This window comes from Spea bombifrons, chromosome 5, assembly GCF_027358695.1.
Source record: "Spea bombifrons isolate aSpeBom1 chromosome 5, aSpeBom1.2.pri, whole genome shotgun sequence".
Lineage (NCBI taxonomy): Eukaryota > Metazoa > Chordata > Amphibia > Anura > Pelobatidae > Spea > Spea bombifrons.
The window spans coordinates 40,844,379-40,863,187 of record NC_071091.1 but is presented as its reverse complement, the minus strand read 5'-3'; the positions used below and the strand labels follow the sequence as shown (position 1 = coordinate 40,863,187).

Genomic DNA, 18,809 nt, shown 5'->3' with positions numbered 1-18,809 from the left:
TTGATGGCAGCAAGTTATCAGAAAATACTGGCAGACAATCAGGCACGAAAGCTGCACATTGGGAAACCCTTGGGCTTTCAACCATGACAATGACCCTAAGCACAAGGCCAAATTGACCCTCCAGTGGTTACAGCAGAAAACCGTGAAGATCCTGGAGCGGCCATCACAGCCTCCTGACCTTAATATTATGTAGCCACTCTGGGGAGATCTCAAATGTTTCATGCAAGAAGACCAAAGACTTTGCATGAACTGGAGGCATTTTGCCCTGGTGAATGGGCAGCTATACCACCTGCAAGAATTTGGACCCTCATAGACAGCTATTACCAAAGACTTCACACTGTCATTGATGCTAAATGGGCAATACACAGTATTAAGAACTATTTTCTTTGTTGTTATGTTTTGTTTTATGATTGTGCTATTCTGAATATGAATCCCATAGGAAATAAAAGAAATCTGTTTTGCCTGCTTACTCATGTTTTCTTTAAAGATGGTACATATATTACCAATTCTCCAAGGGTATGCAAACTTTTTAACACAACTGTATCTATCCCAAGTTTCCTAAAAGGATTCTGTTTTAGGCTACCAATTGTTTATAAAAATGTTTATTCCACCAAAACTTACTCTGCTTCTTAATTCATTATCCTTCTTTGAAAGATACTTAAGCCAGTTTTCACTGGCTGTACAATTACTAAAGTATCTTTTCTTTGTGGTTAATATTTATCTACAATTTTTTTTGGTCAGGCTCACCCTATGGCATACTATGCAGATGTCCACTCCTACTGATTTGTGTTATATAGTGTGCATTCAGTTCCTCTGAGTTTATTATTGAAAGCACAGCAATTGTTTTCTTGATTTTTGCTTTGCCCAGAGCCAGGCTAACAGTGGAGCAATTGCATCACTAATAGCACAATCAATTACATCACAAATAACCTTATCAGTAGCTTCAGTGGTAATTTGAAAGTTCCAGTATCAGTACATTTACCTAGCGTCTGGCATCCTGCTACTGTTCTTGTCAGCTCTAAAAACATTTCTGATATACTCTTGTCTTTTCACCTCACTACCTGCCCAACTGACCATATTCCATTTATTATCTTCTCTGCTTAACCTTCTCTTAACTAACCCACCAGTCTCCCATCTTTCACAGGTATGTTTCAATACTCCTTAAAACATGCTCTTATGTAAAATATGAGCTTACCACAATTGCCAATGAGTGTTCATTCATTATGGGCCTGTTACTTAGCTTTCTCTTGGCTCCCATCCTACATTTCTAATTGTGCGTTTCTTCGTCTGGAACTTTTATTTTTCTCTACTGAGGCCTCTAATCTTCTCCATTAGACTCAAGTAGATTCTTACTTTCACCCACACTCAACAAATCACGCCACCCTCCTCTACGACTCCCAAAATCTGAATATTAATTTAGGAAAAAGGAAAAAGCCTGAATATAAGACGACTCTATAGGAAAAAAGTTTTACTAGTAAATGTTAATTCATGTAAACTATGTAAACTATTTTTTTTTTATAAAAGCTATGATTGAGAAAAATATATTTTTTGTTTTTATTTCTTTTTATTTTCCAACCTGCCCCCCAGTTATGCACATCTGCCCCCAGGCTTGCCACTGTGCCCCTGAAATGCCTTATATCCCCTATATGCCACTGTGCCCCATGATATGCATTTTAACCCTCTAAATGCCACTGTGCCCCATGATATACCTTTTAACCCTCTATATGCCATGGCGCCCCATGATATGCCTTTTGATCACTTTGAGCCCCCTATGTGCCACTCTGCCTCCAGAAATGCCTTATACCCCTATATGCCACTCTGGCATTTAGGGGGTTAAAAGCCATATTATGGGGCACAGTGGCATATAGGGTTAAAAGGCATTTCTGGAGGCAGAGTGGCATTAAGGAGGTTAAAAAGGCATATAATAGAGCACTCTGCCTACAGAAATGCCTTATAACCCCCATTTAACATTCCCCCCAAAAAACTTACCGGTGCTTCTCCGTGTCCCTAGTGTGTAGTCAGGGCAGCGGGTAGACGTCTATACCATTCGCGCAGGCAACTTCCGCTACAGCCGGAAGGATGTGCGGTTAGCAGCGAGGGTTGTCTACGTCCATCGCGCATACACCCTCCGGCTATCAGAGAGAATTCCCCGCACCTCCTTCCGGCTGCAGCGAAAGTTGCCTACACGAATCGTGTAGACGTCTAACCGCTGCCCCGACTACACACCAGGAAGTCAGACGCACCGGTAAATTGGGGGGGGGGGTAAAATGGGGGGCATACGACAGGAGGATCCAGGTCCTCTGCAGCGCTGCGGGGGATCTGGATCTTAGTCTCATAGTCAGACCTATTTGAGGTCTGATTATAAGACGACCTCGACTTTTGCTCATAAAAAAACCTTGTCTTATAATCGAGCAAATACGTTAATTCCCTTATAAAATCCTGTCTGTTATTCCCACTCCCTACTGAACTCTCGAATCTTTCATTCACTCCAATCCACCCATAATATCGCTGCCAGACTAATCTGTTCATCCCTTTGCTCTTTATCTGCTGCCAAATTGAGGTAATCCCTCCACTGAATTCCTATACCCACAGAATAAAACCCCTGATCCTTACATACAGAGCCTTAATTGTACATGATTCCTATATCTTTAAAGTTATGCCAAATAATGTCTCTTAACCATCCACTTTTTTTTGTGCTCATGACTTGTGTTCCTCTTCAAATGTTATCACACTTTCCCGTTACTCCCGGTAGCATAGGGCAGGAAAGAATAAACCCCAGAACCACCCCCTTCTCCTTGAGAGTTAATCAGTCTGTCCGTAGAGTGCGCAAAGAAGTTTGAGAGCAAGCAGGACATGTGCTCCACTCAAACCAAAACCCAAACATTTTAGATTTCCTACAAGCAGGTTTTCGTAAAGGTCTGTCTCCAGCAACCCTGAAGGTTCATGTGACAGCTCTTAGCTCTCTATCAAACAAGCAGTTTTATGAAAGCCATCTCTAGACTTTGTCCATTCAGGAGGCCTCTAGTGCCCTCCTGGAACCTGAATTTAGTTCCATCTAGCCTGGCTTCATCTCCTTTCGAGTCCCTCGAAGACATCCCGGTCAAATTTCTCACCTGGAAAACTATCCTATTGGTGGCTTTGACTTTGGCTAGAACAGCGGTTCTCAACCTGTGGGTCGTGACCCATTCACAGGGGTCGCCTAAGACCATCAGAAAACACATTTCACAATATATAATTACATAATTTTATGGCTGGGGGGTCACCACAACATGAGGAACTGTATTAAAGTGTCGCGGCATTAGGAAGGTTGAGAACCACTGGGCTAGAAGAACAGCTGAGATCCAGTCTGACTTGGAACTTGGGGGGGGGCCTGGAGGCTGTATTTCCCATTATAGACGGTGGACCCCTGGATTGCATTACATACTTCCACTACTTGCAGAGCAATATTTGGTTCCCTTGCTTGGATTTATGTTTAAGTCACCCTGTACCTGAATAGGGGTACAGGGTGGCAACAGTGAGAGAGACAGAGCCCTCTAGATCCCAGTTCCCCTTTCCTCCAGTCTGTCTGATTAATAGTATTGGTTCTGATGGCAGGATTGTGTAAGTTGGTGTGGTTTTCTGTTATAGCTAATTTGCATATCATCTGCATATTGCGTTTTACAGATGGTGTGATGTATACTGGTCGTAACTCACTGCCAGCCTATTGAAAGGCTCTTGGAGGCTGGTGGTGATTGTTTCCTCGACAAAGTTAGTTCCTGTTTTACGTCAATACGAGTCCTGTCTTGTTATTGGGGTAAGCCTCTGTGCTGCCCTTGTCAGGGCGGTAAAGCACTGTATTGCTTTGCTTCTGTATACTACAGTGTCGCTGAGGTTCCTGCTATGTTTCCTGCTGTCTTCGATGCTATTCCTGCTAGTCCCAGTCGGGGTACAGGTTGTTCCCGTCACACAGTCTCTCTCTCTATTTTGAGTCTTTATCCTCAATGTTTTCCGTGTAGGGTAGTTTTGCGTGCCCGTCCGGAGTTTCTTTCTCTCACCTTTTATTTAAAGCAGGATCTTGTCCCGCCTTTTTTTTTTTTTTTAAACTCAACCTAGTAAAGACAAGGAATACCTGCTCCATTGCTTGGATGTACGCAAATGCTTGGACTTATATCTACAGAAGACTGATCCATGGAGAAGATCTTCCAATGTCTTTGTTTCTATTTCTGGAGCTTGAAAAGGTCTTAGCGTAACAAGGTTCTCTATAGCTAAATGGTTGATCTCTGCTATTGCTGAAGCCTACAAGGCTGCTGGTAAAGAACCTCGCTCTGGTCTCAAGGCTCATTCCACTCGGGCGGTCACCACATCTTGGGCTAAAGCTGCTGGAGCTACAATCGAGTAAATTTGCAAAGCTGTTTGGAAAAGTGTTCATACCTTTGTCAAATACTATCGTCTGCAGCCTGCTGGTCTGGATGATGCCAAGTTCAGTAGAAAAGACAAGTCCGTTGTTTCGCTCTCTCTCTCTAGTGTCTTTTGTATATCTCCTATGCTACTTTTTGCCCTCCATAATAAAGCTTTTTTTTGTTCCATATTTTGGTCTTTTGTATTCACTAAGGAAAGGGTTATTCGGATAGGCGGAGCAATCTCCTATGCTATGGGAAGTGACAAGGAAAAGAAATTCTTAAGTAAGAATTTAATGTTTTCCACTTGTGTCTCTACAGTTTTACCCGTGCGTATTTTGCCCCTACCTGGTTCTGTCAGACTCATCCCTACTTATTCTAATTTGAAACACTCACAGTGGCACTCTGCAACATCACTTGCACCGAGGGTTATTCAGCTCCCTGTAGTCAACGCAAGGACGTAACACGCCGTCCTTCTTGGGAATGAAGAATATCCTTGCTCCAGCAGGGGAGGTGGAAGTTCTGATGAAGCCTTTAGTCCTTTAGAGTGACGAGTTCAGGTTCTGACATAGGATGCAAGCGGCCGAATGGGATAGGGGAACCTGGAAACAAGTCAGTCGGACAGTCGTATTCCCTATGTGGCTGAATTCGATTGGCTGCTTTTTTCTCGAACACAACGGCAAATAGGCTGTAATGGCTCGGAATCGTGGGGATTGGAAGGGAGCTATAGTCGTGTGCTACATTGATGGACAGAGGTGGCTTGTTTGAATGAGTGCATTTATTGGAGAGGAATGTCACAGAACAGGAGTTCCAATGAATGTTAGGGCTTTGGGTCCGTAACCAAGGAAGCCCCAAGATAACAAGGAACACAGGAGAGGGAATCATGTCGAACGATATGTCCTCCGTGTGATCAGGGTTGATGTGCATGCGTAGAGGTAATGTCTCTGTGGTGATAGGACTGGACCATAGAGGGCGTCCGTCCACTAACTGCAGCAGTAGAGGTGTCGTCTTCTTCTGGACGGGTATGCCGTACTGCTGGATTAAGCTGATGTTGAGCATGTTACTGCTGGCTCCAGAGTCAATCATCACTGCTAGAGCGACGGAATCCCCCTTTCTGCTGCAATGAAATGGAGAGGGACACATGATGGGGTGAAGGTGGAGAAACACCATGGGTGGCAGGAATAGACAATGGGGGTAGCTTACCCCTGGATGGTCGTCTCCTGTTTCGACACTCATTGGCATAGTGGCCCTTAGTGCCACAATATAGACAGAGATCAAGAGACCGACGTTGTTCCTTCTCGGCACCCGACAAAAGACCTCGGATGAGTCCTATCTGCATAGGTTCCTCTGTGGTTTCTTTGGGAGTGGTTTTGGTTTGTGGTCTGGTGGTGGACCAAGCATGAGAAGAAGATGATAATCGTTCGGCTGTTCTCTCCTGTAACCTCCTGTCGATCTGTATGCACAACCTGGCGAAGTCCTCCAAGGAGGACGGGATAGCAGAGCGGGCAAGTTCATCACGTATAGAATCCGACAGACCCAACCGGAACTGGTCATGCAGTTCCATGTTGTCTCTACGGAGACACGCTGAAATTCCACTATGTAGTCTTCCACCGGTCTTTTGCTTTGACGAATGACCCTTAATGCACTTGTATTGGAAGTGGTCCTGAACGGTTCATCGTATAGGGCATCCATGGCCTGCCGGAAGGAAGTCCACGTTTCTAGTACAGGGCTGTTGCTACGGAGCAGGTGATGGGCCCAGAGTTGTGGTTCCTCGGACAATAGCGAGATGACTGTGTGGATCTTGATACAATCTGTGGTATAGGTTCTCGGTTTGAGGTCAAACAAGATCTGACACGAGGTTATGAAAGTCTTTGGACTTCATGTAAGGACTGAGTGAATGTCGCCATCAGCTGGGCTAGAGCAGTCACAGCTTCAGCTAACCCTGCGGTTTCCATAAGGGCTCAGTTGTTATAATACGTTTGAACAGGCGAGGAAACCAGGATGCAGGGAATAAGGTATCAGTCGCTTTAGTGTGCCCAACAGGTATGGATGACTCCTGGGAAGGAGCGGAGTTGACAGCACAGAGCAACAGATAGTACTTTCCGCTTAGAAAGAGAATGGTTAGGCAATCCGGGTCAGGAGCAGAGACGTCAACGAGGTCACTATACAAGCAAGGGTCTGTACCGGGTATCAGGCAGCGAATGGTCAGGCAATCCGGGTCAGGAGCAGAGAGGTCAACAAGGTCAGAATACATACAATGGTTGGCAACAGGAATCCTGGCGACAGGCTCCGGACGGGACCACGATGCAGTGGGTACTCGGGCGAGGGGCTCCAAATGGGAGCGCGACACCGCAAGCACCCTGGCGATGCGCTCCGGACGGCACCGTGACACACAGGGTATTTCAAATGCTACTATTTTAACACTTTCCGTGAACTAATTATACTACAAGTTTGTGTTAGTTTTTTCCCCACACGCACTTTACTTCATATGTCACCTCAATATGTGTTCAGTAACATTTTCTGAGTACAGTGATGCCACCCATGCATGGGTTTATCAGGTTGTTTGGGAGCTAAAATGCCACATTTCAGAACAGCGCATTCTTCAAACTGGAATTTTAACAGGTGGTCATCCTGCTCCCATGTGTTATTTGGGACATTGCTGAAGCTGCCAATTCATTTTCTCCATCAAACCATATATTTTTAAAAGCTAGACATACCAGGGTATTTGAAATGCTGGTATTTTAAATCTTTCCATACACACAGTTTACCACAAGCCTTTGTCAAAGTTTGCAGTAGTATTCTGTGTGTGTGTGTGGGGGGGGGGGGGTTCACACACATTCTTCTTTAGGTATAAATCTACAGCTCCTGGTATATGCCACAGCTGAAAGCCAAGATGTGTTCAGCAACATTCCCTGAGTATAGCAATACTAGCCATGCATAGGTTTGCCTGGTTGTTTGGGGGCTAAAGGTCACATTTGGGAGGTGAGCATTTTTTTTTTTACATCTAGTGATCCTGTGCCCATAAATTTGCCCCATAAAATCATATTTGAAAACTAGACACCCCAGGGTATTTCAAATGCTGGCATTTTAACTGTTTTAATGCAAGAATTTTTTGGGAAGATACATCGTCAATTTTAGGACTTGCTCATTTATTTATTTGAAAATACTGAAATACTGTGTTCGGATTGAATGGGTTTGTTAAAAATGAAAAAAATAAAATTTTACTGCAATGTTTAGGACAGACTGGCACTAAAATGGTTAAATAAAAAGTGTTAAAATGCCCCAAGTAAAACACTTTGGGATGTCATCTTACAAAAAATATATACTTTTGTTGAGCAGTTTTTCTTTTTCTGGCTACTATTGGGGCGCAACTACCAGGATACCACATCTTGTTTAGAAACAGCAATCGGTGTCATTCATATATGATTTGTGTGGGTGCACTAATTGAGAAGAGAGAATTTACAGTTGAAGAAAGACATAGCAAAAACACAAAAACGGTCTTTTAGTGCAACCTTAGTAACAAAAAACCTGGTCCTGAAGGGGTTAAACTGGATTTCTCCCCTTATGATGTCATGTGATAACATTTGGGTATTTTATTTTTAAATTTTATCACATTTTTATATCTTAACTTTTTTCACACATTCAATTTTTTTATATATATATATTTTTTCATTTCATTTCACAATTCACATAGTGATTAGTGAGCTGGGTTCTCCAGAGAGACTTGAATGGGTGCCACCATCTTGTTAGAGGCAGCATGTCCTAAGAGCGATCCCTGGGGTCAGGGGTCCCTGCAGGGGAGGGCTGGCAGCCTAAGGCCTGGGGGGCAAGTCAAATGAAGTGGCCCGTTGTGCCACGAATCAGCCCACCATACATGCCCATCTTTTCCTGAACGCATATTCATTATAAAAATACAAATATGATTCAAATGTGGTTCAACATAAGTAAGTTTAATAGCAACAAAGGATGGTAAAAAAAAAGCAAAACCTAATGTCCCCCTGATGCTCAGCCAGTTAAATGCCCCCCATGATCCTGGCTGAGGATTCTGGGAAGTATAGTACACAGCAGCAGGAAAATTGTAAAGGCTAATATGAGTACCCTACCAGGATCATACCTTAAAGTGGGCTGATTGGGGACAGAGCTGACACTGAAGAGCTGAATGGGGACAGCAATGACACGGGGGCTGAAGGGGGACAGAGGCGACACTGGGAGGGTCTGATTGGGGACAGAGATGACACTGGGAGGGGCTGATTGGGAACAGAGATGACACTGGGGAGCTGAATGGGGACAGCAATGACATGGGGGGTCGAAAGGGGACAGAGGTGACACTGGGAGGGGCTGATTGGGGACAGAGGCGACACTGGGGAGCTGAATGGGGACAGCAATGACATGGGGGGGCAGATTGGGGACAGAAGGGACACTGAGGACACATTTACATACACACACACATACCTATTTTTTTTGTTTGTAACGAATACAAAAAAAATATTATTATAGCTTGTACAAAAATAAATTGGTTTACTAACCTTCTACTTCCACTTTTCGGGGGTTTCGTCTAGACCTCCATCCCCTGGTAGCAACAGACTGTTTTCTATGTACCGTATTGGCTCGAATATAGGCCGCACTTTCCCCCCCCATTTTAAGTCTTTAAAGTGGGGGTGTGCGGCCTATATTCGGGGTCTAGCGCCCGATGCCCGGGACATGCCCGGGACACTTTCCACGGGGGGGGTGCCGGCAGGGGAGGTTGTCTAAGCGCATCGTGTGGACGGTCATCGTGCGGACGTTTTACCTCTGCCCCCAAGACTTACCGGAGAAGACTCTCGGGTGTCTTGCGGGTAGGCGGGGGACATCTACGCAATACGCGTATACAACTTCCGGTGCCGGCACCGGAAGTTGTATACGCGTATTGCGTAGATGTCCCCCGCCGGCCCCGCAAGACACCCGGGAGTCTGCTCTGGTAAGTCGGGGGGGGCATAGTGTCAGCATATCTCGGGGAGGGGGAGGAGGAGGACAGTGGCAGCATATCTCGGGGTGGGGGGAGGAGGACAGTGGCAGCATATCTCGGGGTGGGGGAGGAGGACAGTGGCAGCATATCTGGGGGGGGAGGAGGAGGACGACAGTGGCAGCATAAATCGGGGGGGAGGAGGAGGAGGACAGTGGCAGCATATCTCGGGGTGGGGGGAGGAGGACAATGGAAGCATATCTCCGGGTGGGGGGAGGAGGACAGTGGCAGCATATCTGGGGGGGGGGGGTGGCAGCATGTGTTTTGGTGCTTTTTTAAAGAAAAAAAAAGTATTAAAGTAGCGCCGGCCGGCGGCATCAGCACCCAGCGGCCGTTTAGATTAGATTTCGGGCGGCCTGGGGGGCAGTTGCCCCCCTGCCCAGCCTGCCCCTGGGTCCCTGACATTTTTTTTTGTCTTGCTGAATCCATCTATATAGAGGCATTTCGGCAACACTTGCTGAGCTTAGGTACTTTTTCTAGCCACCATAATTGAAAGGCACATAGCCTTTCATTATGTTGAATATGACCACTCCTAGGAGTGATCATACGGGGCCCCTACATTTTTTTGGTGCTGCTGGATGCCACTTTGCATTGCAGCAACACTAGCTAAGTGAAGAAAACAATAATTGATTGCTTTCTACGCTCATTTAATCCCATGACGTGCAAGGCACATCAATCGTCATTAAGGAGTTAAAAAGTGCTCTTAGTTTTGCAGGGCCTGCCGTAACCCAAATAGCATGCAACCTGAGAGAAGTGTTTTGTTTTGGGTGGTTTTTGTTCCCTACAAATTTACACAACAGAGAGCCACATCACTACCAAGACAAAAATGCAAAATCCCAATCACTTGCATGTCCAGGAATAATAATTAAGGGAACAGAAAGAGGATTACACACAAAGGGGAGCCACAGAGAAAAACAAGTGTATATTCCCAATAAGCTGCATGAAAGTTTTAACAGAGAAAGGACATTTTAAAACACTCTTTTCACTGTAGCAAAAAAAGATGAGCAGGGCAAAATAAATAAATAAAATCATGGGGAAAAAAAGCCTAGCTCCCAGTTGTACACGTCTTTAGCTATACAATTCTGCTGACATCCAGTGTCAAAAACTGGTGTTGGAGCATTGGCCAACCCTGCTCTTCAAATGTTCCACCACAGGCACCCATACATAATTTGCAACTCATCTGTGCACAAAATCTAAATGAGACATCTCCCTGGGACTTTAAGATGTCACAGTAATACATATATACACTCCCATACTGGCAAAAAAAAATTTTCATTCTGGTCTCACCACAAATTGGATAAATATTTTTTTCCAAGTACCAATGAATTGAGAAAAGTGTTTAAACCAAAAGGCAGGGGCAGAATCTCGCATGAAGCCATACTTAAGCTAAATATAAAATATATTTTGTTACATTTTGTGTTGTTGCCTGGTTACTATGTACCAATATATCCTGGTGTATGTGTGTGTGTTTGGGTGTCGGTGTGGCAGCGCCTATCCTGGTGTATGTGTGTCTGGGTGTCGGTGTGGCAGAGCCTGTCCTGGTGTGTGTATTTGGTCATCTGTTTCCTGGCACTTTACTTACTGTAGGAATAAATAGAACTATGTAATTTTTATTTATCCAGAGGTAAAACTCCCTCCTGAATTTGTAGTCACTTCAGAGGACAAAACTTTCTAGGCCCAGAAATCAGTGAAAGGAAAAGTGAAGGTTTTGTGTTGTTTACTTTATTTCAATCTGCATATTTTATTCAAAAGGGTTAGTAGCACTAAATTGTGGCTAACCGTGTCACTTGTATGCAGGGGAGGGCTGGCAGCCTAAGGCCTGGGGGGCAAGTCTAGTCAAGTGGCCCGTTGCGCCACCGAATCAGCCCACTATACATGCCCATCTTTTCCTGATTTTCTAACGCATATTGATGTAATGTGATGGGACTGGGAGTAAAAAAAAATATGTTTAATACATTTAAAAACAGCTAATCTTTGTAACAAAATAAAATTTAAATATGGAAGAATTGGACCCTAGGCATTTCCTTGGGCCCCTGCCTGTAATTATCCCCAGAGTCCCTCGTTCACTAAGCCACACCTCTGTTTTACTTACTCCCGGTAGTTCAGGTATAGATCAAATAAACAACACATGTAAACAGCACGTGCATGTATAGATCAACTGAATAAGAAATACAAACTCTGTATTTGCAGGTATACATAAACAATGTATGCAAACATAGCATAGTAGAATAACACACAAATCCAGCTTTGCAGGTAAAGATCAACTGGAAATCACATAACAACTAAGCATTAAAGGTATAGATAAAAACCCTTAAATTACAGGCATAGATCACAGGATGCACACACCCAAAGCCAGCCCTGGTGTCCACACTGCCCACATAGAACTCGACCAGCACCAAGATAACATTAACAAATTACAGTCCAGAGTGAGCCAACTTTATCCCCAAACAGCCCAGGGTGAGCCAATTTTGTCCCCAAACAGCCTGCCCTGACACCAGTAGAAGCTCTGCAACACCGACACCCAAACACACACACCAGTACAAGCTCTGCAACACCGACACCCAGACACACACCAGGGCAGGCTCTGCCACACCGACACCCAGGCACAAACACCAGGACAGGCCCTGCCATACAGACAGCCAAACACACAGACACCAGGACAGGCTCTGCCACATCAACATCCAAACACACACCAGGACAGGCTCTGCCACACCGACACCCAAACACACACACATCAGGACAGGCTCTGCCACACAGACAGCCAAACACACAGACACCAGGACAGGCTCTGCCACACTGATATCCAAACACACACACCAGTACAAGCTCTGCAACACCGACACCCAGACACACACACCAGGACAGGCTCTGCCACACCGACACCCAGGCACACACACCAGGACAGGCTCTGCCACACTGACACCCAAACACACACACACCAGGACAGGCTCTGCCACATCAACATCCAAACACACACCAGGACAGGCTCTGCCACACCGACACCCAAACACACACACACACACACACACACCAGGACAGGCTCTGCCACACAGACAGCCAAACACACAGACACCAGGACAGGCTCTGCCACACAGATATCCAAACACACACACACCAGGACAGGCTCTGCGACACTGACACCCACATCCAAAATACAACCAGTGTGTTGTTTGTTTTTCCCCCTTGTGTATTGATGCCCAGCCAGCCCCCCCTTTGGTTTTCATGTATTTCCCCCCACACCCTTCTGTATTGCCCCATGTGGATTTGTGCCCCCAGCCAGACCCCTTTGTACATTATGCCCCTTGTGTATTGCCCCATGTGGATTTGTGCCCACAGCCAGCCCCCTTTGTACATTATGCCCCAACACCCTTGTGTATTGATTTATGTGATGTCCCCAGCCAGCCCCCTCCCTTGTGTATTGATGCCCCCCTTTGCATTGTTAATGACTGACCTATGTAATTTGAACCCAGCCCCCCACCCCCCACCTTTGTGTATTGATTTATGTGGTGCCCCAACCACCCTTTTGTGTACGTATACCCCCTAGCCACCCCATTTTGCATTTTAATTGTTGTCCCAATGCAGCCCCCCCCCTTTGAATATTGGCTATTACCCCAACTATTTTTTTTTAATTGGCAGAAATGATATGGTTAAGTATCCTTACTTTTTTCATTAGCTGCAGCAGCAAAAGTGTATTTTTTTAATTTTTTTAATACTTACGTTTTTTGCCGCATCCTTCACTGCTGCTGTGCTCCAACGTGCTCTTCTAGCTGTCACGAGGAGCTGTTCCGTGTGACTCCGCCCCCTTGAGCGGCCCATCACATTGACGATGTGACGTGCTGCTCAAGGGGGCAGAGTCACACAGGACACTGGGCGGCACCGTGCAGGCACACTGGCCGCTTGATGATTTTAAAGCGGCCAGCGTGTCTTACGGCCGCTTAATGATTAACCATTGCAGCCGATGTGGCTGTGACTCTTAAAGCGTCCGTAAGACACGCTGGCCGCTTTAAGAGTCACAGCCACATCGGCTGCAATGGCATTTCGGTGTGCCGGACAGTTCGACCGGCCTACCGCGGATGCTGCGGTCGTTAAAGGCGGCCCTGGTGTGGCCGGATCAGCCGCTCAAATGGGCGGCCGCGCGGCCGTTTAACGTAGATTCAGGGCGGCCTGGGGGGCAATTGCCCCCCTGCCCCCCGGCCCAGCCCGCCCCTGCTTGTATGATGACTTTTTTTTTAGTGTACTGATGTACTCCCAATCCCATTACATAGGATTCTATCCTATATTATCTGCCGAGCACTGATGTCATCTTTATCCAGTACACATCGAGGGCGAGGAGTTTATTTTAATCCTCAGTACCAGGCCCGTGATGCTCTTAATTTGCCCAAAGTTATTTTTTATCTCATGGACAAAATGTGAGAAATAAAGTATATGTCATACAATCACTTCATAAACACATACCAAACACACTGGATATATAGTTGGGAAAAAAATGCTTATAAAATATTTTTTTTTACCCTTTGCCAATTAAAGATAATGTCCCCGGATTTCTTTTAAAAAATCTACTCAACTTACTTTCAAACCCATCACTTTTAGGACAAAATCTCATGAACGGTTAACAAATCATGAAATACAACAAAATAATAGGATTTTTTTTAATACAAAATGCATAATCTGCAATTACTTATTTAATGTTCAGGATTATGTTTACCTGGTCTTCTTCCTTCTCTTCAAGGGATTTTGCAATAATTGTCTCTTGAGAAGCCACTCTTGGAGGGGGAGGGGCCCGACGCTTTTTTACCTCTGGCAAAGCATCAATCCCACAAATGTTACTAAGAGAAAGTGAGGTGCCCAGTGCTACAGGAGGTGACTTCACAGAAGGTGAACTTGGTGTTGTTGAAACTTCCTAAAATTAAAATTAGATTATCAGACTTCATTGCTAATAAACAAGAAAACAACCCTAACAAGGATATCAGAAGGTCTTGTGTCTTACAACTTTAAATATACACTTGCCAGTAAATAAATGTAATTATTTAAATTCCTGTAACACCAGATTACTCACTAACAGGAGAAGTATCTGGATCACTTCTCTATTTCTCTGGGCATGCCCCTCATGCCTATTTCCATTCCTACGATCAGCCAATTATAGGCTCTCTGGGGCTATCCTGCCCTTGTGTAGAGATAGCCTTGCCACAATACACAGCTTGGCTTTGCCCCACAGAACACTTCCTCAAAAGAGGGAGAGCTCCGGGTAGCATACCTTGAGAAGACCCCATACCTTGAGATGTATGGTCATTAGCATTTTGTTTTAGTAATAGAATTTTGATATGAAGATATTCCAAAAATAAAATGAAAATTAAACTGTAGAACAAATCATCTCACAAGAATATTTAAAGAAATTATTGTGTATATATTTTTTTGTTTTTTGCTTTACAATTTGTTCTATTTGAGGGGGGCTCCAGTGATGTCACAAATTCCTGCATGCTAGCAGTGACTGGATTAATTTTTTTTTTATTTGAAGCTGCTGATCATGCTTGACATATTCTCTGTCATATTCTCTCTTTACTGTAGAAGGAGCTTTGCTTTTGACTGCAAAGGTGAGGCATCTCTCTGTAATTGAAGTCTTATATGTATAGTAAACGTGCAAGACTTCCGCTGCATAAAGGGAACATAGCTGCCATTCACCTCAGGAGCCAATCAACAATCCCACTACATCAAATATTTTTTTTTCCACTCTATGAGTTACGTGGTCGTTCCTGGGGTCCACTTAGCCAACCACTTATCACATGCGTGCTTTATGAGAGGTTGAACCCAAGAAAATTGAGGGTTGCGATAACAATTTCTCTCACAAAACTGAAACGTGAATATTTTTATTATTTAGTATATACTATATGTGGGTTAACACGAATTGTGTTTTACTAACAAAGGAGAGTTCTGCTCAAACAGGTTTACAATCTATAAAGCATTGCACAATGGTGCAGGTTAACGTTGTGCATGGTGTATTCACTTGGCAATATATATTTAATGAGAAAGCTGTCGATAATCCCTGCCATCACTGGTTTTAATAGGACTTGGAGAGAGCTGCAGGGTCTAATAACTCTTCAATTGTAGAGTAAAATCATTTGAACAGTAAGTTATTGACCACTGTGGCCTTAAAGGATGGACATGGTCATCAAAAATACTTAGGTAGGCTGTCACGCTTAAACAATGCCCCACTGGTACTAATTCCCCACACCAGCCTGAACTGTTGATACAAAGCAGGATGGATCCATGCTTTCATGTTTACGCCAAATTTTGACACTGCCACCTGAATGTCACAGGTGGAATCAAGACTCATCAGACCAGGCATCGTTCTTCCAGTCTTCCACTGTCCAATTTTGTGCAAATTGTAGCCTCAGTTTCCTGCTCTTAGCTGACAGGAGTGGCACCCGGTGTTGTCTTCTCCTGCTGTAGCCCTTTTGCTTCAAGGTTCCAAATGTCAGCATCATGGAAGTAGTATGTCTGGCTGTTTGCCACCAAAACAGTACTAACCCATCAAGGCATGTACTCCAATAGACTTCTTAAGATGTAGAGTGGTATCTGGACCAGGACACCAGAGACTTTAAATCCTGTAAGTGGTGAGGTCAGTGTCACGAAACCAGGTCCATACGGATAACTGAAAGGACCCAGTGCGCCCAAAGATTGTGAGCAGGAGTTACAGTGCAGTAGCGGAGTTGGACAGGGCCTGGTTGCAGGGCGACCACACTCACCCAGGTGATAAGCACCTAGGGTTTTGCAGCCACATACCAGCGCCCTGACATAGCAGCAGATGTAATCCAAAAGGAAAAAGTGATATCCTGCAGGCACCCTGGAGCAGGCATGAAACATATCACTAGAATCACGTGCAGGATGCTGCAGGCTGGGAGTATGGAAGCTAAGCAAAGGATATAGCAGAAACATAACAAGCAAGGGGGACAGGGAGCACAAGGGGGACATAGCAAGGAACAGAGAGACCAAGCAAGAAACAGAACCAGACAAGACATAAATACAGGCCACAACAAAGAACAGGGAACAAGGCAAGGAACACCCCGCTGCCGGGGATACAAGACAGGACACCCCGCTGCCGGGGATGCAAGACAGGACACCCCGCTGCCGGGGATACAAGACAAGACACCCCGCTGCCGGGGATACAAGACAAGACACCCCGCTGCCAGGGATACAAGACACCCCGCTGCCGGGGATACAAGACAAGACACCCCGCTGCCGGGGATACAAGACAAGACACCCCGCTGCCCGGGATACAAGACAAGACACCCCGCTGCCGGGGATACAAGACAAGACACCCCGCTGCCGGGGATACAAGACAGGACACCCCGCTCCCGGGGATACAAGACAGGACACCCCGCTGCCGGGGTCCTAACGCTAATCCCTGCTGACAGTGATACTAAACAAACTAAACATGAAACCCAGACACATAGCAATGAGAGACAAACCTGTAGACTGCACACTGGGACAAACAGAACACACAGGTGGAGCACACCTTATAAAGGAAACAGAGCTAAAGCAAAGAGCAAGACTGGAAGCAAGGAATCAGAGGTACAGGACAGAACATAGGGACATCCAGGAATGGAGTACTGCAAAGGCAGGAAAACCGTAGCAAGACTAGAGAAACTATAGCAAGGCAAGGTAAAATAAAGACGTGTGGCTCCGCAGCCCGGATGGGGCCTGACAGTCAGGCCTCCATGGATCAATCCTGGTGCCATGCGCTCTCCAGGTAACTGACACACGCGCGGGGAGGTTTAAAAAAAAGCCCCAAATTTAGTATGAACGATAACAGCAAGAAATGGAATTTATTGCCTGAATATGTATATCTGTAAACATATAATTATCAGGGAAACTAAAATATTTACACAAATGTTACCTAAGTATATCTAAATTTAACAGTAAAGTTTTCCAAAAACACTTCGTCTCAAATGCAGGGCTCGACAAATCCCTAGCGCCTAGGTGTTTGGGCAAACCAGCACAGCCACCCCGAGCCTGTGATCACTCCCACGGAGTGATTCTGTAGGCTGAAAACGCGACTGCCGGCAAACCAGCAATTGCGTTTTCAGCTGCCACAGACAGCTTCAGGAAAGGGGGTTGTGTGTTGATTGGGTCACCCACACAAGTGTGCATGGTTTGGTTCCATTATCTGTGTGTGTTGTATCAGTATGTAGTTTCCTACTAACCAGCTTTTGCTTAAGATTAGCTGGTTGTCTGAAGGACATGATGGGGGGTTCAGGGAAAATTTCTTTTAACACCTCATCCTCTGCTAGCATTGGCTGCAGATCCTTGATGATTTTTCAGATTTCTTCTATGGCAGGATTGTACATGGCAACTAAAGGTATGTGTGAGGATGTTTGTTTGTCTGTGTATTGCAACAGGTGTTCACGTGGTGTTTGTAATTAACTCTGCTCCACAAACACCACGGTTTTTAGGGTTAATTTAGGGGCAGTTATGGTTGATGGGGTCTTTAGGGTTAATTTAGGGGTAGTTAATGGATGGGAGTGATGAGGATGATGAGTATGAATTTTATGATAAATAAAACTTGTTTAATAACTATGTAATACATTTTCTTTTCAAATTTCGGGCCCCCAAATTAAGGTGCGTCTTATACATGGAAGCGTCTTATACATGGGGAAATACGGTAATGCGTGGATGAATTGGTTGAATGATTTGTGTGAATGCATTAATGAATGTGTAAATGATTTGTGTGAATGAGAGAATGAATGATTGTGTGAATTAGTGTGTATAAGTGTTTGTGTGTATCATAAACATATACCGTATTTGCTCGATTATAAGACAAGGTTTTTTCCAGAGCTCTGAAAAAGATCCCTTGTCTTATATTCGAGGTCATCTTCTAATCAGACCTCAAATAGAGGTCTGACCACAAGACTAAGATCCAGATCCCCCACAGCCATAGAATGTTTGCGGAATGCACACAGACAACCTCTGCTGCTGCCGGCACTTGCACCGGGGCATCTATGGTAGAGCACTGGAAGGTCATGTGATGCCGGTGCTCAGTCATAGAAGCCTCAGCGGAAGTACTAGCCAGCAGAAGCGGGGCATCGCACAGGGTGCCCCACTAGACACGAGGGAGTCTGAAGCATGGGTCACAACAAGTAAAGGGATGCACTGGCAAGTCGGGGGGATTAAGACTGGCATGGAGGGGTAAATGGTTTTCTGGAGGCAAAGTGGCATATAGGTGGTTAAAAGGCATATCAGGGAGGCAGGGTGGCATATAGTGGGTATAAGGCATATCTGGGGGGAGCATGGCAAATAGGGGATTAAAATGCATGTCAGGGAGGCAGAGTGGCATATAGGGGTTTAAAAGGCATATCTGGGGCAGAGTGGCTTATTAGGGAGGCAGAATGGCATAAATGGAGTATAAGGCATTTCTGGGGGGCAGATGTGCATAA

General features: G+C 45.1%; 1 protein-coding gene and 1 long non-coding RNA gene across 7 annotated transcripts in view; one reads left to right on the top strand and one right to left on the bottom strand.

Moving 5' to 3' along the window:
• COBL (cordon-bleu WH2 repeat protein) overlaps positions 1–18,809 on the bottom strand; it is a 318,027-nt gene that overhangs the window by 128,080 nt on the left and 171,138 nt on the right. For all 6 annotated transcript variants that reach the window (XM_053468136.1, XM_053468135.1, XM_053468132.1 and 3 more), the window contains one exon: positions 14,084–14,278. In XM_053468136.1, the coding sequence (XP_053324111.1) occupies positions 14,084–14,278 (195 nt within the window). The remainder of the gene's footprint in view (positions 1–14,083; positions 14,279–18,809) is intronic.
• LOC128497908 (uncharacterized) overlaps positions 1–18,809 on the top strand; it is a 107,749-nt gene that overhangs the window by 82,904 nt on the left and 6,036 nt on the right. The gene's annotated exons all lie outside the window — the stretch shown is intronic.